Source organism: Glycine max, chromosome 4 (assembly GCF_000004515.6).
Source record: "Glycine max cultivar Williams 82 chromosome 4, Glycine_max_v4.0, whole genome shotgun sequence".
NCBI classification, from domain to species: domain Eukaryota; kingdom Viridiplantae; phylum Streptophyta; class Magnoliopsida; order Fabales; family Fabaceae; genus Glycine; species Glycine max.
This window is the reverse complement of record NC_016091.4, coordinates 6,923,718-6,937,480: the sequence shown is the minus strand read 5'-3', so window position 1 is coordinate 6,937,480 and position 13,763 is coordinate 6,923,718. Positions and strand designations below refer to the sequence as shown.

The following is a 13,763-nucleotide window of genomic DNA, read 5'->3' as shown; positions in this document are numbered from 1 at the left end:
TATCACTTATAATTTAATAAATTAATTTTTTAACTTTCAATTAAAAATTTTTAACTTTCAATTATATTTTTAGTTAATTTTGTTAAATATAACCCTAAATACAAACATGATGTCATAGTCTCACGTAAAAATGTTGGTATGTGGCCATTATTTTGATTCCAATAGTGATAGGTGTGAATTTGGCGAAAGTACAAGGATAAATTAGAAAGAAAAAAAATATAATAACTGAAAACTTAAAATTAATTTTGAATAACGTAATTGTTCCATATTTCTTTTTTTAGAAAGTTCTATACTGCTTTGATTCTAACTTGTTTTTCTCTAATTAAAAGTAATTTTATTTTCCCAACCAATCATTCTAAATTTGAGTTAAATCAAAATTGACTATACTCGCCATGATTTCACCATAATATATTGTATTTGTTGTGATTATGTTTGGTCAAATTAACAGATATGCTAGAGAAAAAAGTAAATTATTTATGTTATTTTATAATTTATATATATATATATATATATTAAAATGAAAAAATAAATAAAATTATACCAAAAATTAAATAGAAAAAAATATAAAAATATATTATACAAACAAATTAAAAAATTATACATTAATTATTATAAACTCTTTAACATAAAGATCGACTCCTCATTAATTTTTACAAACCAAAATGTTTTTCTAATCTATAGTTTGTTTACAAACAAAATTTTGATTTCGTTGATAAGTAATAAATTCATATTTGATAACAGCATGATAAAATCTCCAAATTCATCTTACCTAAATTTTCTTTAATTGAAAAATAAAATAGTACTATTTATTCATGAGATGTCTGAAAGTACAAACTAACAATTCAGATAGTCCAAAATAATATGTGTGGTAGTAGATGCTCCTGTAACGCGTGATTATAGACAACTGACACCCGTACAAATTGAATTTTAACTCAATTTTAAATTTTATTACTTTTAGTGTAAAAAATTTACACTATCAACTAATTTAAAATCACCTTAAATACTTCCTTCGATCTGGTTTATAAGATCAAATTATTAGTCTTAAAAAAGTGATTAATTCAGATGATAACTATAAATATATCTTATATTTTTAATCATTTTCTTCAAAAATAACCATTTTCATTAATATTGTTTTCTCTTTTTCTTATAAATTCTAATTGTTTGTAATTAAAACTAGGAGTACTTTAGTTTGAATTTTATTAAAATAATTAATCCAATGGATTAAGTCTTATAAAAAATGAAACACCCCTTAAATCTTGATCTTAAAAGTAAGACAAGAAAAATATAAAATTTAAAGTTACTACTAAGAAAATCAATAATTAATCATATTATAATAATCTAAATTATAATAATATAAAATATTTTTTACGCTTTCAGTAATTAAATTCTTAAATTTTTAGATTTCAAATCTTTATACCTAAAGTCTCCAATACTTAATACTAGTACCACGTTTCGTTAATAGACAATTTTTCAGATGACAATTCTTTGAGAACTCTTTAAGAATATTTTACACTAGTTTTCGTCCTTGAACATTAAAAAAAAAAATCTTTGATGAGTATCACAATTCTTTGATAGCTAGTATTAAATATTTTATATATTTTTTTAATAATAAGAATATTTTTCATTATATAAATTATATTATCATTAAAATTGATCATAAATAAATAGTTTTGACATCTAAATTATTGGTTTATAGGGTGCTTGGGTTTGCAGCTTGATGCCCAACCCAAAGTGACCAACATTTAGGTGGTTATTTTGATATGATTTAAAAATAAGTTATATTAGTGTATATATTATTTAATTATATAATATTATGTGACTTATTTTATCAAATCAGATTATTAAGTTTAATTTTTTTATTTTATACAATTAAAATCTAAAGATCTTTTTACAAATTTAATATTTTTATTTTTTATTTAATATTTATTGAAAGGACACTTTAATCCTTAATTAATTTTTAATTTTTAATCTTTCTAATTCTAAACCTAACTTTTCATGTATTCTATCAATCTTTGTCACCATCATCATCATCTATGCGTGCACTGACTTCATAAGGCCATGCCAACAAGTAGAATAGGATTCTTCGATCTATTCTTCATAATCTTAATCCCAAACCTTCCTTCCTTCTGTTTTCTCACTACCTCCCACCGTAAAGACCACTGCTCTTTTGCTTGTTTGCCTTGCGAAGTCACTACTTAGATAGGTGATTATGTTGGGAAAGATTGATAAAACGCACCAAAGACTAGGTTTAGAATTAGAAAGATTAGAAATTAATTAGAGATTAAAGTGTATTTTTTTAAATAAATTAAATTAAAAATAAAAATATCAAATTTGTAAAACAGTTCTTAGGTTTTAATTGTAAAAAATAAAATAAAAAATTAAATTAAATTATCTAATGTGAAAAAATAAATCACCTAATAGTATATGATTAAACAATATATAACATAAATTTCACAGCAAAATAATAACCTTATTTAAAAGTTTCAAGTGTGTTGATTTTGTGTTGGGTGCCTATGAATATGTGAAAACCCGTTTGAAGCCTTTATGTCGGTACATCAAACACTTAATGCATTAGTATATCTCTAAATCATTTGGAGATCTTTAATTTGGAATTAAAATATTAAAAAACGTAATTGGGTCCCCGATCTTTTATAATTTATGTAATTGAGTTTCTATAGTTTGTAAACCATTATAAATTATTATTTTTCTCGTGATTTCAAGCCCCACCACAAACCAATTTTAAAGATTCAATTACAAAAATTTTACAATACGAATGATCCAATTATAATTTTTATTTAGAGACTTAATTATTGACTACAATCATGAATATATTAGTATAATTTATCTACAATTTTATTAAAAAAAATAAAATAAAAATCAAGGAAAGTCTAATCTACCCCTAACAAGTGGTGTTAAAAAAAACTATTTTTTTTCTTTTTTTAGGTTTTAAAACATTATTCGGAAATTTTTAGTTTAATGTTGATATATTAGCTCTAAAACTAATAAATCTAGGTATAGTGTTAAGTGTTTAATGTTCTTTTTAGAAGTTGTTACAAACGAGGAACAATCGCATTGCATTAACTTTTAGGAAATGAACCTATACATGCTATTATTTTCTATTGAGAATCATAAAAGAAGTTAGACAAAAAGATTAAACAAAAAGGCGGAAGAAGAAGAAATAAGACAAAGTAAATATATGGCCATGATAATTAATGCAAATACATACATTTTAAAATCTAACATGTAAGAATAAATTATCCGTTAAATGAAATCTGTGTTGACATTTTATGGACTTGAGGCCGAATAACTTTTAAGGGTTTCTTTAATTTTAATAAAGGATTAAAAAAATTATATGTATTGTAATTTTATTAAAAATTATACATTTATTACATTAAGTGAAACATGATTTTAACAATCCTTAGAAAATGTATCACATTTATTCAATTCAATCTCCCTAAAAAAAACAAAAAAATAAGAACACAAAATTTTAAATATATCATATTTTAATAATTTATTTAAAGTAAAAATTACATAATCACCTCTAAGATTTCATAAATTTACAAAAATTCTCCTATTATTTGTAACATTTACGGTAACCTCCTTATAAGAGGGTTTAGAGTAATATTACAGTAATAATTTTTTTTAGGAAATATGTCAAACCATTTTAAACAGTTAGTATAGTTACTATTTTCCTTCATTTACAAATATTTTATTAAAGTGTTTTAAAATTAATAATTTAATACTTGACACATATCTGTGTTTAAAAAATATATTTAAAATAAAACTTTTGGAACATTAGAGTTAAATAAATACTGGACATACATAAAACTTCAGTTCATAAAATTAGAACCCTCCTAAACTTGACATCCTAACTTAAATTTTATCCTAATTGATACTTATAAACTTTATTTTATTTGCAAGTAGCACCATAAATTTTAACTTATTCTAATTCTAATTAATCCTTAAATTTTACTATTTTTCTTTAATTAGACATCTTGCACTTAATTTCTTTTTTTTTTCCTGAAGAACTTAATTTCATTCTAATTCATCTGTAGAATTCACTTTTTTTACAATTTTTTTATATCAAATTAGTGTTAAATTATTTATATTAAATGTCAATCATTTATTTATTTTTTATCTTATTCTTTTGTTACAATTCACTCTATCATGTACTAAAGAAGGTCCTTATTTGATTTTTTTAATTATAATTTTTACTGTGATTTAATGTTTGCAAATGTTATTGATAAAAGTAAAACTAATAAATAATTGGGATATAAAATAAATAAATTATTGAATTTTCTTTTTTGTTAGTAATTTTACCCGAATTCAATATAATAGACTATTTACAAAAGAATAAATTCTAAAAATAATTAAAATTTTATGTACAAAAGAGATAAAATTTAAGGATGAACTGAAAAAATAAATAATTAAGGTATTAATTTACAAAGAGAATATAGTTTAAGGATCAATTAGAACAAAACTAAAATTTAAGGTATCTATTTCTATAAGAGATAAAGTTTAAAGTGGTAAAATACTCTCCCATAAAATTATAATATATTCAATAATGTCAATATAAAAATCGTTTTTACACATTTTCTTATGTATTCCCTCACACGTACATGTAAACTTTTTTGTTTCATTCTCTTTTTATCTAAGGATATAGACATTGTGTTTTTGTAATCAAGAATCCCTTTCTATCCTTATGGTGAAACTCTGAATCCTTTCATGCACTATGACAAAGTTTATAACATTAAACCATGCATTATGCCGCATGATTAGATTAAAAACTAAAAAAAAAGGAAGATAATACCAAACCAAATGACTACAGGCCAGGCGGTTTAAATAGAGGAACAGGATTGAAAATGCCCTCTACGTCTATGGGTAATTCAAGGACACGGCTAAGGGCTGCTGGAGTTGATGTCTTGCCCTTCCAAGTGTTAAACCATGGACCTCCTCCAACTTCTAGTGCTGCCATGTTACTTGAAACGTCCAATATGATCTGTGCCATTTACCAAATATTATTCATCAGAATGTTCCATTAAACACTAAATCTGAAAAACAATTAATTTATACGTGTGAATAAGAGTGACACCTTCCCCTTGCTGCCATCATATCTTCGTTCCCACATTTGTAATTTTAGATTTCCAAAGCATGTATCTTTACATGCAGGGGCAAAGCCAGCTTCTGCTGTTGGAGCACGCAATGTTGTACCTGGATCCTCTGTTGTTGCTTCTAATTCAACCTGCCAAAATAATAGGATATTTAGTGTGTGTTTGGTTTAAGCCATTTTTGTGTTCCAATCCACGTTAAATGCAATTTCACTGAGAGGAAGTTTTGGCGTTCAACGGGCTGAACGCCTATACAAACACAGCCTTAGTCTGTCATTAGCCAAATAAGGCCCATCTGACTACTTTGTTTCTCTTGGATTGAGAAGCTCAATTCAAGTTTCTCAAAGCAATCCCCACTGCCTAATTTAACGTATAATCATTAACATGTTCAGCTCATTCAACCTGGATCTCATTAAACAGAAATGAGATGCAAAACTTTAATAACAACTACAACTAGTGTGGCCTGTGTAGTGTGTAACAATTCCCTTAACCACTGGAAAAAGTAAAGTGCAATTAGAAAGTTATAATTACCACATATTTGCCATTGTCTGCTGACATAAACCAATAACCCCAAGTAGTAACTTCCCAGTTAACAACACCATTCCATGGCACAAATTCATAAAAATTTCCACCATAATGAATTCCAATCTGCAGAAGTTTGCAACATGGGAAATATTTTAAAATTAAGAAAAAATAATTATAAAATAATAAAATAGAAAACTAAAAAGATTAATTGTACATAGTGACCAAAAGAAGATAGTAAATAGAACAAATATAAAAAGGAATAAACCTCAGATTAGTCACTAAGATTGTAAGTAGTGGTCACTTTAGTCCCTTACCTTTTTAAATCCTTATTTACCTGACTTTGCAAAAACTCATTCACTTTAGTCCTTAATATCAATGAAAAATGAAGTAGAAAAGGATTAAGGTGAATAATATTTTGCTTAGTTAGAGACTAAATAAGGATTTAGAAAAGTCGGGACCAAAGTGATCAATGTTTACAATCTCAAGTTCTCAACAACTAATCTTGAGGTTTAGTTAAAAAAAAAACACAAAAGAAGAACATAAACGCACTTTACCATGAATTGAAATGCAAAAAAAAATATAAAAAAAATCACTATCTACCATTATACTAGTAATTAGAAAATTTTGAAATAAATATTGAAATAATTAAATCACTTCACTAGAAATATCATGACTCATAGACTGCAGGCAGAGGACAAAAGAACTTAGTGTTTTCATCCTCACACAAGAGTTTGTTATAAAGAATATTTAACATGAGCGCAGAATTTTATTTTGACAAAAAGGACAACAATCAAATTAGCTATAGATTATTGTTTTTTTGTCAATCCCATTACCACCCCCACTTATTTCAGAGGAAAACTTAATATTAAATAAAGTCAGTGAAATAAAATTATGAAATGAGTCAAATTGATAGCCAAATGCTGTATAAGTTACCAATGCAGCATTTTCAAAGGTCTCGGTTATTCCAGGAATTTGCCTCAATCCACCAGCTGCTGTAAGAGCAATTTCTCCACTAGCACCTTCAAAAACATTACATTGAACCTGTACAAGACATCAACTATTTGAGATCATAAAAATATACAAACATTAATCCAAATATTGGTGAGAATAATTGCATAAAAGCATATTAACCTACAATACCAGCTGTAAAATTTCAAGTACACTAATGGAAACCAAGATCCAAGTGGGTTGGTTAGGAAGGATCCATTGATGGACTGGAGGCAGTTATTATTTGGAGTGAATGCGACAGAAAATAACTTATCCTGTATTAGTAACTAAGTATTAGTTCTATCTATATTAGAAACTGCATGATGACAGTTATTCATCGAAAATAACTGATGGCAATTTTGTATTAGGATTATATTTGAGAAAACAGATTGTGTAATTAGGCAAGTCTGATGTTATTTGCAGTTTTTGGACAGAGAATACTCCTTTAGGAGACTTCTATATCTAGGACAACAATTGTATTGCTGTATTGTGTGTGATTTCTATGTTCAGAATTATATTTTATCAGTCTTATCAATTGGTGTTCTATCATTCATATATGATCATGAATCACGATAAAGCTACTACTTTTTGAAAATTATATTTTGTCAAGTAATACTTCATGATGCACAAGTAACAAAAGGACTCCATCTACTACAGTTTTCAGGCCCTTGATGATTAAGGACTACTGTTCTTGCATCTAGTGCTTGTTAAGTAAATAGACAATTGATTATTCTAAAAAAGAAAAAATAAATAAAATGAAGAAACAAATCATTCTAACCATAATTTTCGAAAGACAATAAGGTTTGTAATCGCTTACATACAACCAGCTATAGCTGAAGTTTTGTAGCAAGCCATGGAATTGATGTACTTATGAACACTAAAGATATACTTTGATGATGAAAAAAAATTACCCAAAACCATTTTCTTGGGAATCCTCCACCCCAGTTCTTTTCTGAATAAGATGGAGCATTATCAAACTCAATCCTCTCGCCATCCCACTCTATCCAACCTGATATCCAATATTTATATGAGGAAAATGAATGAGGATATAAAAATCATATCACAAACAAGAGTGATTATTTTTTGGAGAGCAAATGCACTTCACATACTGATTATCAAACAGGATCCTAAAAGCCAGTCTTAAAACAAAACAATAACCTTTTAAATGTGAATAGCATCACTCTCTCTGTCTTCTTTTCCCGACTCACATTGTGGCTCTAGAAACAACCAAATGCTTTCAGCATTACAATCTTCTTCATGTTTCACATTTTTTAAATGACTCAATGTCGGTCCCTTTGCAAATCACATTAGCAGTTTACTGACACGATAGATTCGCATCAAAAGCTCAAACGAAATTATCATGTTTCAGTTCAGACATAACATAACAAGCAGGACACTAGACCACAAAATAAATAAAAGATCGAATAGCCAATAGCTGAACAAGTAGAAAATACCTGTTGACAGTCCACCAGCCATGCATATTTGCCAATGTGGTTCAAAAACAGGAAAAGCTGCAAGCCACCCAGCAGTAGACTTCTGCGTAGAACCAACATCACCCCAACCATATACAGGACGTGTACTATACTCCCAACGAGCTGTCTTTACCGTCTCTACATAATTTGACCTATATTTAAAATTTGTGTCAAGTACAAATACAATCAAAGAAAGCAATACTTAAAAAGCAATCTAACCCCCACCTTCCATCATCGCGAATAAAACCTTGATGCCAAAGGGGGGTGACTTGAAAACCTTCCAGCACTCTATCATTAAATTCCTAAGCAAAACGACCAAATAGAAAGCATAATAAGTGGAATAGAGAACAAGACCTGTTGCTTGAAGCCAACTATGACAGAATATAAACCATTTACTAGGGTAGCTTAAAATTGTTGAAAATTAAAGAAAGAAAAATCACCATTGCAGTTTGCAAGACAGTGAAGGACTACCAACAAGAAAAACAAAGGTCCAAGAAAGAAACAAAACTGATGCCAATGAAAAATAATCACCCAAAGTCTTAGAATTTTGAGTTTAGGCCTAATCAACCTCGATAGGCGGTGATGAGGCGAGAGTTGTCTTTCATACCTTCACTTACATACACTATTATGGTTATATCACTAGTCAATCAACACACCCCACCGATAACTGGACACATCTCTTAACAGGAAGTTTAGAGGATTGGACATCTATGGGTGGTTCAATAACAATGACCCGATAGGCCCATCTGCAATCCCTAGGATAGACTTTAATACCATTTTAGATTTGAGTTTACATCTAGCTCAACACCCACAAAAGCTAATTCACAAGGTGAAGGTTGTCCCCTACTTTTATAAAATATTATAACCACATCAATAGTCAATGAGGGATCAATCTCCAACACAAAGCTCAGCAAACATAAAATAGAAACAGTTAACTTATCGGTTGAACAGATTAGGAAGAAAACTTAACACGGAATAGTCATGTCATGTGTCTAGAAAAATATTCAATTTAAGATGGAATATAAACCTGAGGAGGGACTTCCTTGTTTGGAGGCTTAGAATTTTGGTTGGACACGAAAGTGTTCCCCAACATCAGTTCATGCCTACCTAAGCATTGTTGAAATCCACAGAATACCTACCATGAGTCATTCTAAAAAATAATAAAGAAAGTTGAAAGAGCATAGCAGAGTGGAAAGGAAATGCGTACTTCCCCAGAAGAATTGTGATTGGGGAGAGTATTGGCAAATATATTTGTCATCGGCACCGAGAATTTGGGCCCCGACACCGGTAAACCTGGGCCCGTATTGGGCCAGTTCGAGCGGCGTCAGTGGCTTACGAAAGGAGGGACTCTCGACGGAATACATGAAGCAAAAGCTCTGCCTCCGTTCGGGAATGGAGACTTTGAAGTACCAACCCTCGAAGAATTTGCGAGTAGTCCCATCGAAATGGTACCTATTCGTTGATCCAATTAAATTAATAAAAATAGGAACGTTGGAATTGAGCAATTGAAAAATGAGAATAAAAGTACCCGCTATGAGGGGTTCGTAGGTCTCGATTGGGAAGAGTGGGGGAGTAAGTAGGTTTGACAGAAGACAGAGTTTGTTCCTTTTCCTCATTTTGAATGGGAACGGTATCTGAGACAGAATTGCGAGCTAGGTGGAGCGTTGAAGTTGATGATGAGGGAAAGTGAAGATTGAGAGAAGGAAGACGAGGAGTAGGAGGAAGAAGAGGGAGTGTTGGAGAGAAAAGACGAGCCTCCCAGAGCTTGGCTTCCATGGCAATGTAGGAAGCAGAAACCGGTGCGACTTACTAGTAGTAGTATTATCTGGCTCAACTTACTCGTGGCGCTCAACACATCACTGTGTCTGTATAGCATGCACATGCTTTACTTAGACTTATTCATTTTTATATTATTTAAATTTAAAAATAAATAATTAAATTTATCTCTGAATAAATATGAGAACAAATCAACTTGTCAAACAAGTCCTCTGGAGAATGATCCATTATGATCTCCAAATTTGGCATAACATATCAACGTCAAATTCTCATCTTAACTATTTTTCTTTTGCAAATATCTTATATACTCTATCTTATCGTTATTATACACTTGGCTTGCAAAATTTTACATAATTATAATAATTGATTAAAGTTTTGAATAACTTCACGGAATATCATACCTACAATTATGGCTATATTAGTAGAATTTATTTACAATTTTAATAAATGAAATAAAAATTTAAAATAGGAATCAAGGAAAGCTAATTAGTCTTTGCCTAATAGGTGGTGTTAAAAAAATGTTTTAAAAAATAATTATTTCCTTTATTTTGGTTATTAAACATTCTCTGAAAGTTTTGACTTTAATATTATAATGTTTGCAACAAAACTAATAAATCTAGGTGTAGTTATAGGTGTATAATGTTCTTTTTAGAAGTTCCTACAACTAAGCAACAATCATTTTGCATTAAATTTTATGAAATAAACTTATATATACCATTGTTTTCAATTGAGAATCATAAAAGAAGTCAGACAAAAAGCCAAAGAAAAAGACAAAGTTAACAATGGCTCATAACTTCTTCTACTTAATATTAATGTTCCTTTTATTTGTTGCATCCTCCTATGCAATCTAAGGTGCAGAATTAGATGCAATTTGCAAGCAAACTAAAAATCCTACATTTTGTTTTAATGTTCTCAATTTAAGGGTGGAGCAGCGGCAAACCTTGCTGATTTTGTCCAATATGCTCTTGATGTAGCACATATCAATAATCACCACAACCAAACTAATCAAGAGGTTGTTTCTAAAAAATCCTAATGACATTGAGACAATAAATGATTGCATGTAAAATTTAGACTCACATTGATTTATATATTGACGGAGAGTCCGTATCTGATACTCCTTATAATGATACTTTCAACATATGCTAGTAATATCTCTCAGGTTGTTGATATTATTGTCATTATATTTAATAATTTGTATAAATAATTATAAGAAAAATATAAAAACTTATTTAAAGATATAAAAATAACTTATAATTTCTTTTTTATTTATTTTGATAATCTTAATAAAGTTATCATATCTTAACAAAGTAACTTAAAATTAGTTAAGATGGAAATCATTATAGTTATCATATTCAATTGTGTGGTTATTCAAAACTTTAATAATTATTTATAATTTTTCAAACTAAGTGTATTTTAGAGCATTTTAATAAGTATAATTTAAGTTTTTTATTTTGAGTTTTTTATTTCTTATTAACTTGTCTTCATAATGTCACATCCGTAAAGTAATTCATGCATATTTTAATCTGATGATATAATACCGTTAAATAGTCCACCCGTAATTGTTTTGATTTATGTTTTTGACGATGTTCTTCGTCTACCACAAGCAACAACAACTTGATTGTTTTCCAAAGAAATTGACAGCGCATGCACTGCAAATGGTTAAAAACTTAAATTTGGTTGAACTTCCAACCATTGCAATAAATTATCAACCAGTAAATTTTGTCTGGACTCCAGCAATTAGCAGAACCAGTCACAAGGGAAGTTATCACCCCAAATAGGATGGCATATATCAAATCGGGGAAGAACTGAGCAAAGAAGCATTTCATTTCAGCTAAAGGGTGTAAATGGAAACCATATATCGAGGACCTGAAACTTGGCAAGCCGAAGGTTTTACTGTTTTTCATTATTTCATGGTTTAATTAGTTCGTGTAGTTTTTTCTTAGTTTCTGAATATATATGAATACGAAATATGGTTTAATTCTTCACGAACATGTAGGACAGTACGTACCTGACGTTCGCATATGGGCATGATTATATGATGTCTCTTAATTTACGAATATGATCACGAGTTCCAAGAAATTAAGAAACAATATTGGTGCCAATGAAAAAGAAAGAATCACCTAAAGCACGGCAAACATAAAGCAGAAACAGAGAACGGTGAAGCACGTACATATAAAATTTAACACGGAATTGTCATGTCTAGAAAAGAATATATAAAAAAATATGCATGATCCTTCCAAAACCAAAAGATTGTATTTGTCATATAAGATAAGACTCATAAAGGTGACCCACGTGACCCTTAAGTGTTAGATTAAAATATGGCGTCAGATTCATTTATATTAATTGTTTATGATGCATATTTATAGATCTCCTAAGGGTTTATCCCCTGATATTTTCCAACATATAAGATTGAAAGATGGAATAAAAACCTGAGGAGGAACCTCCTTGTTTGGAGGTTTAGAATTTTGGTTGGGCTCGAACGTGTTCCCCAACATTAGTTCATGCCTGCCTAAAGAATTGTTGAAATCGACGATGAGTAATTTAAAAAAATTAAAAAATAATAAAGAAAGTTGAAGAGCATAGCAGAGTGGAAAGGAAATGCTTACTTCCCCAGAAAAAATGTGATTGGGGAGAGTGTTGGCAAACATATTTGTCATCAGCACCGAGAATTTGGGCCCCGACACCAGTAAACCTGGGCCCGTATTGGGCCAGTTCGAGCTGCGTCAATGGTTTACGAAACAGGGGACTCTCGACGGTATACATAAAGCAAAAGCTCTGCTTCCGTTCGGGAATGGAGACTTTGAAGTACCAACCCTCGAAGAATTTGCGAGTAGTCCCATCAAAATGGTACCTATTCGTTGATCCAATTAAATTAATGAACGATAGGAAAATTGAATTTGATTAGTTGAAAGATGAAAGTTAAATACCCGCTGTGAGGGGTTCGAAGGCCTCGATTGGGAGGAGTGGGGGAGTAAGTAGGTTTGACAGAAGGTAGGGTTTGTTCCTTTTCCTTATGAATGGGAACGGTTTCTGAGACTGAATTGTGAGCTACGAGGCGAGTAGTTGTTGATGGAAAAGCATGTTTGAGTGAAGAAAAACGAGGAGGAAGAAGGAGAGGGTTCCAGTTCCAGAGCTTGGCTTCCATGGCAATGCCAATGTGGAAGCAGAGAAGACGTACAACTTTAGTTATTTCCCTCAAACTCAAAAAGACATGCGTAACTGTTTTGGCTAACTCCCAACAACTGCCACGTTGTCTAACATGCACATTAATGCTCTCTAGAAATAACAGCTTGATAAAATCATTATCTGCCAAAAAAATGCTATATTACTTTAGATACAAATTTCACTACTATATCTTTTCTCATCCCAACCCCCCTTATTATATGCGTCTATATAATCTATAAACTCTAATCGCAATCCAACAATCCAGATTGATTATTTTGAACTTATTTAGGAAATATCATAGGTAACTGGTGATTAAATAGTGCATAGTCCTATCAACAAGTTTTTCAGGATTGTCAAGATCAAGATAACAGGGTAACAATGTATGATAAGAGGGAGCACTATAGTGCATACAAAAATTGAGAGGAAACAAAATGTTTTATCAGAGCACTAGCAGTGAACGAGGCATTACTTCTCCAATCAAAGGTTAACGATGGTAGGCTTGTAGTCAATCACAACTATTTTCTCCATGCAGGGAAGGAGAAAATTTGCATATTCAACATGGGCAGGATGAGCTACATACTCTGCAAGGCCCTCTGTACTCTCAAATGTTGATTCAACCACAGTGACGGACCCACATTGGTATGAGGGTGTGCACTTACATCCCCTCATTTTTTAAAATTCACTAAATTTGTAAATAAAATCTTATATTTTTATATTTTATTTTATTTAT

The 13,763-nt window shown here is 30.1% G+C and overlaps 1 protein-coding gene across 2 annotated transcripts; it reads right to left on the bottom strand.

The window, feature by feature from the left end:
* Nucleotides 1-4,616: 4,616 nt before the first annotated feature.
* On the bottom strand, nt 4,617-13,119 carry LOC100809310 (tocopherol cyclase, chloroplastic). 2 transcript variants are annotated; one of them, XM_006578159.4, is made up of 10 exons: nt 12,796-13,119; nt 12,475-12,719; nt 12,298-12,377; nt 8,318-8,394; nt 8,075-8,244; nt 7,532-7,629; nt 6,567-6,674; nt 5,640-5,756; nt 5,093-5,242; nt 4,617-4,999 (listed from the first exon to the last, which is right to left on the bottom strand). In XM_006578159.4, the coding sequence occupies exons 1-10, from the start codon at nt 13,011-13,013 to the stop codon at nt 4,823-4,825; spliced, it is 1,440 nt and encodes a 479-aa protein (XP_006578222.1). In that variant the 5' UTR covers nt 13,014-13,119; the 3' UTR covers nt 4,617-4,822. The 2 variants fall into 2 exon arrangements, with proteins under 2 accessions (XP_006578222.1, XP_003522704.1); XM_003522656.5 differs by lacking the exons at nt 12,298-12,377; nt 12,475-12,719; nt 12,796-13,119 and adding exons at nt 9,120-9,199; nt 9,300-9,544; nt 9,621-10,218.
* Nucleotides 13,120-13,763: the final 644 nt, after the last annotated feature.

Excerpts from the sequence above, each read along its gene's own strand:
- LOC100809310 (XM_003522656.5), bottom strand. The coding sequence starts at position 9,868 with ATGGAAGCCAAGCTCTGGGAGGCTCGTCTTTTCTCTCCAACACTCCCT. Across the intron at positions 9,545-9,620 it reads CTACGAACCCCTCATAGCGG|GTACCATTTCGATGGGACTA; the intron begins GTACTTTTATTC and ends ATCAACGAATAG. Across the intron at positions 8,395-9,119 it reads ACAAGGAAGTCCCTCCTCAG|GAATTTAATGATAGAGTGCT; the intron begins GTTTATATTCCA and ends CGTTTTGCTTAG.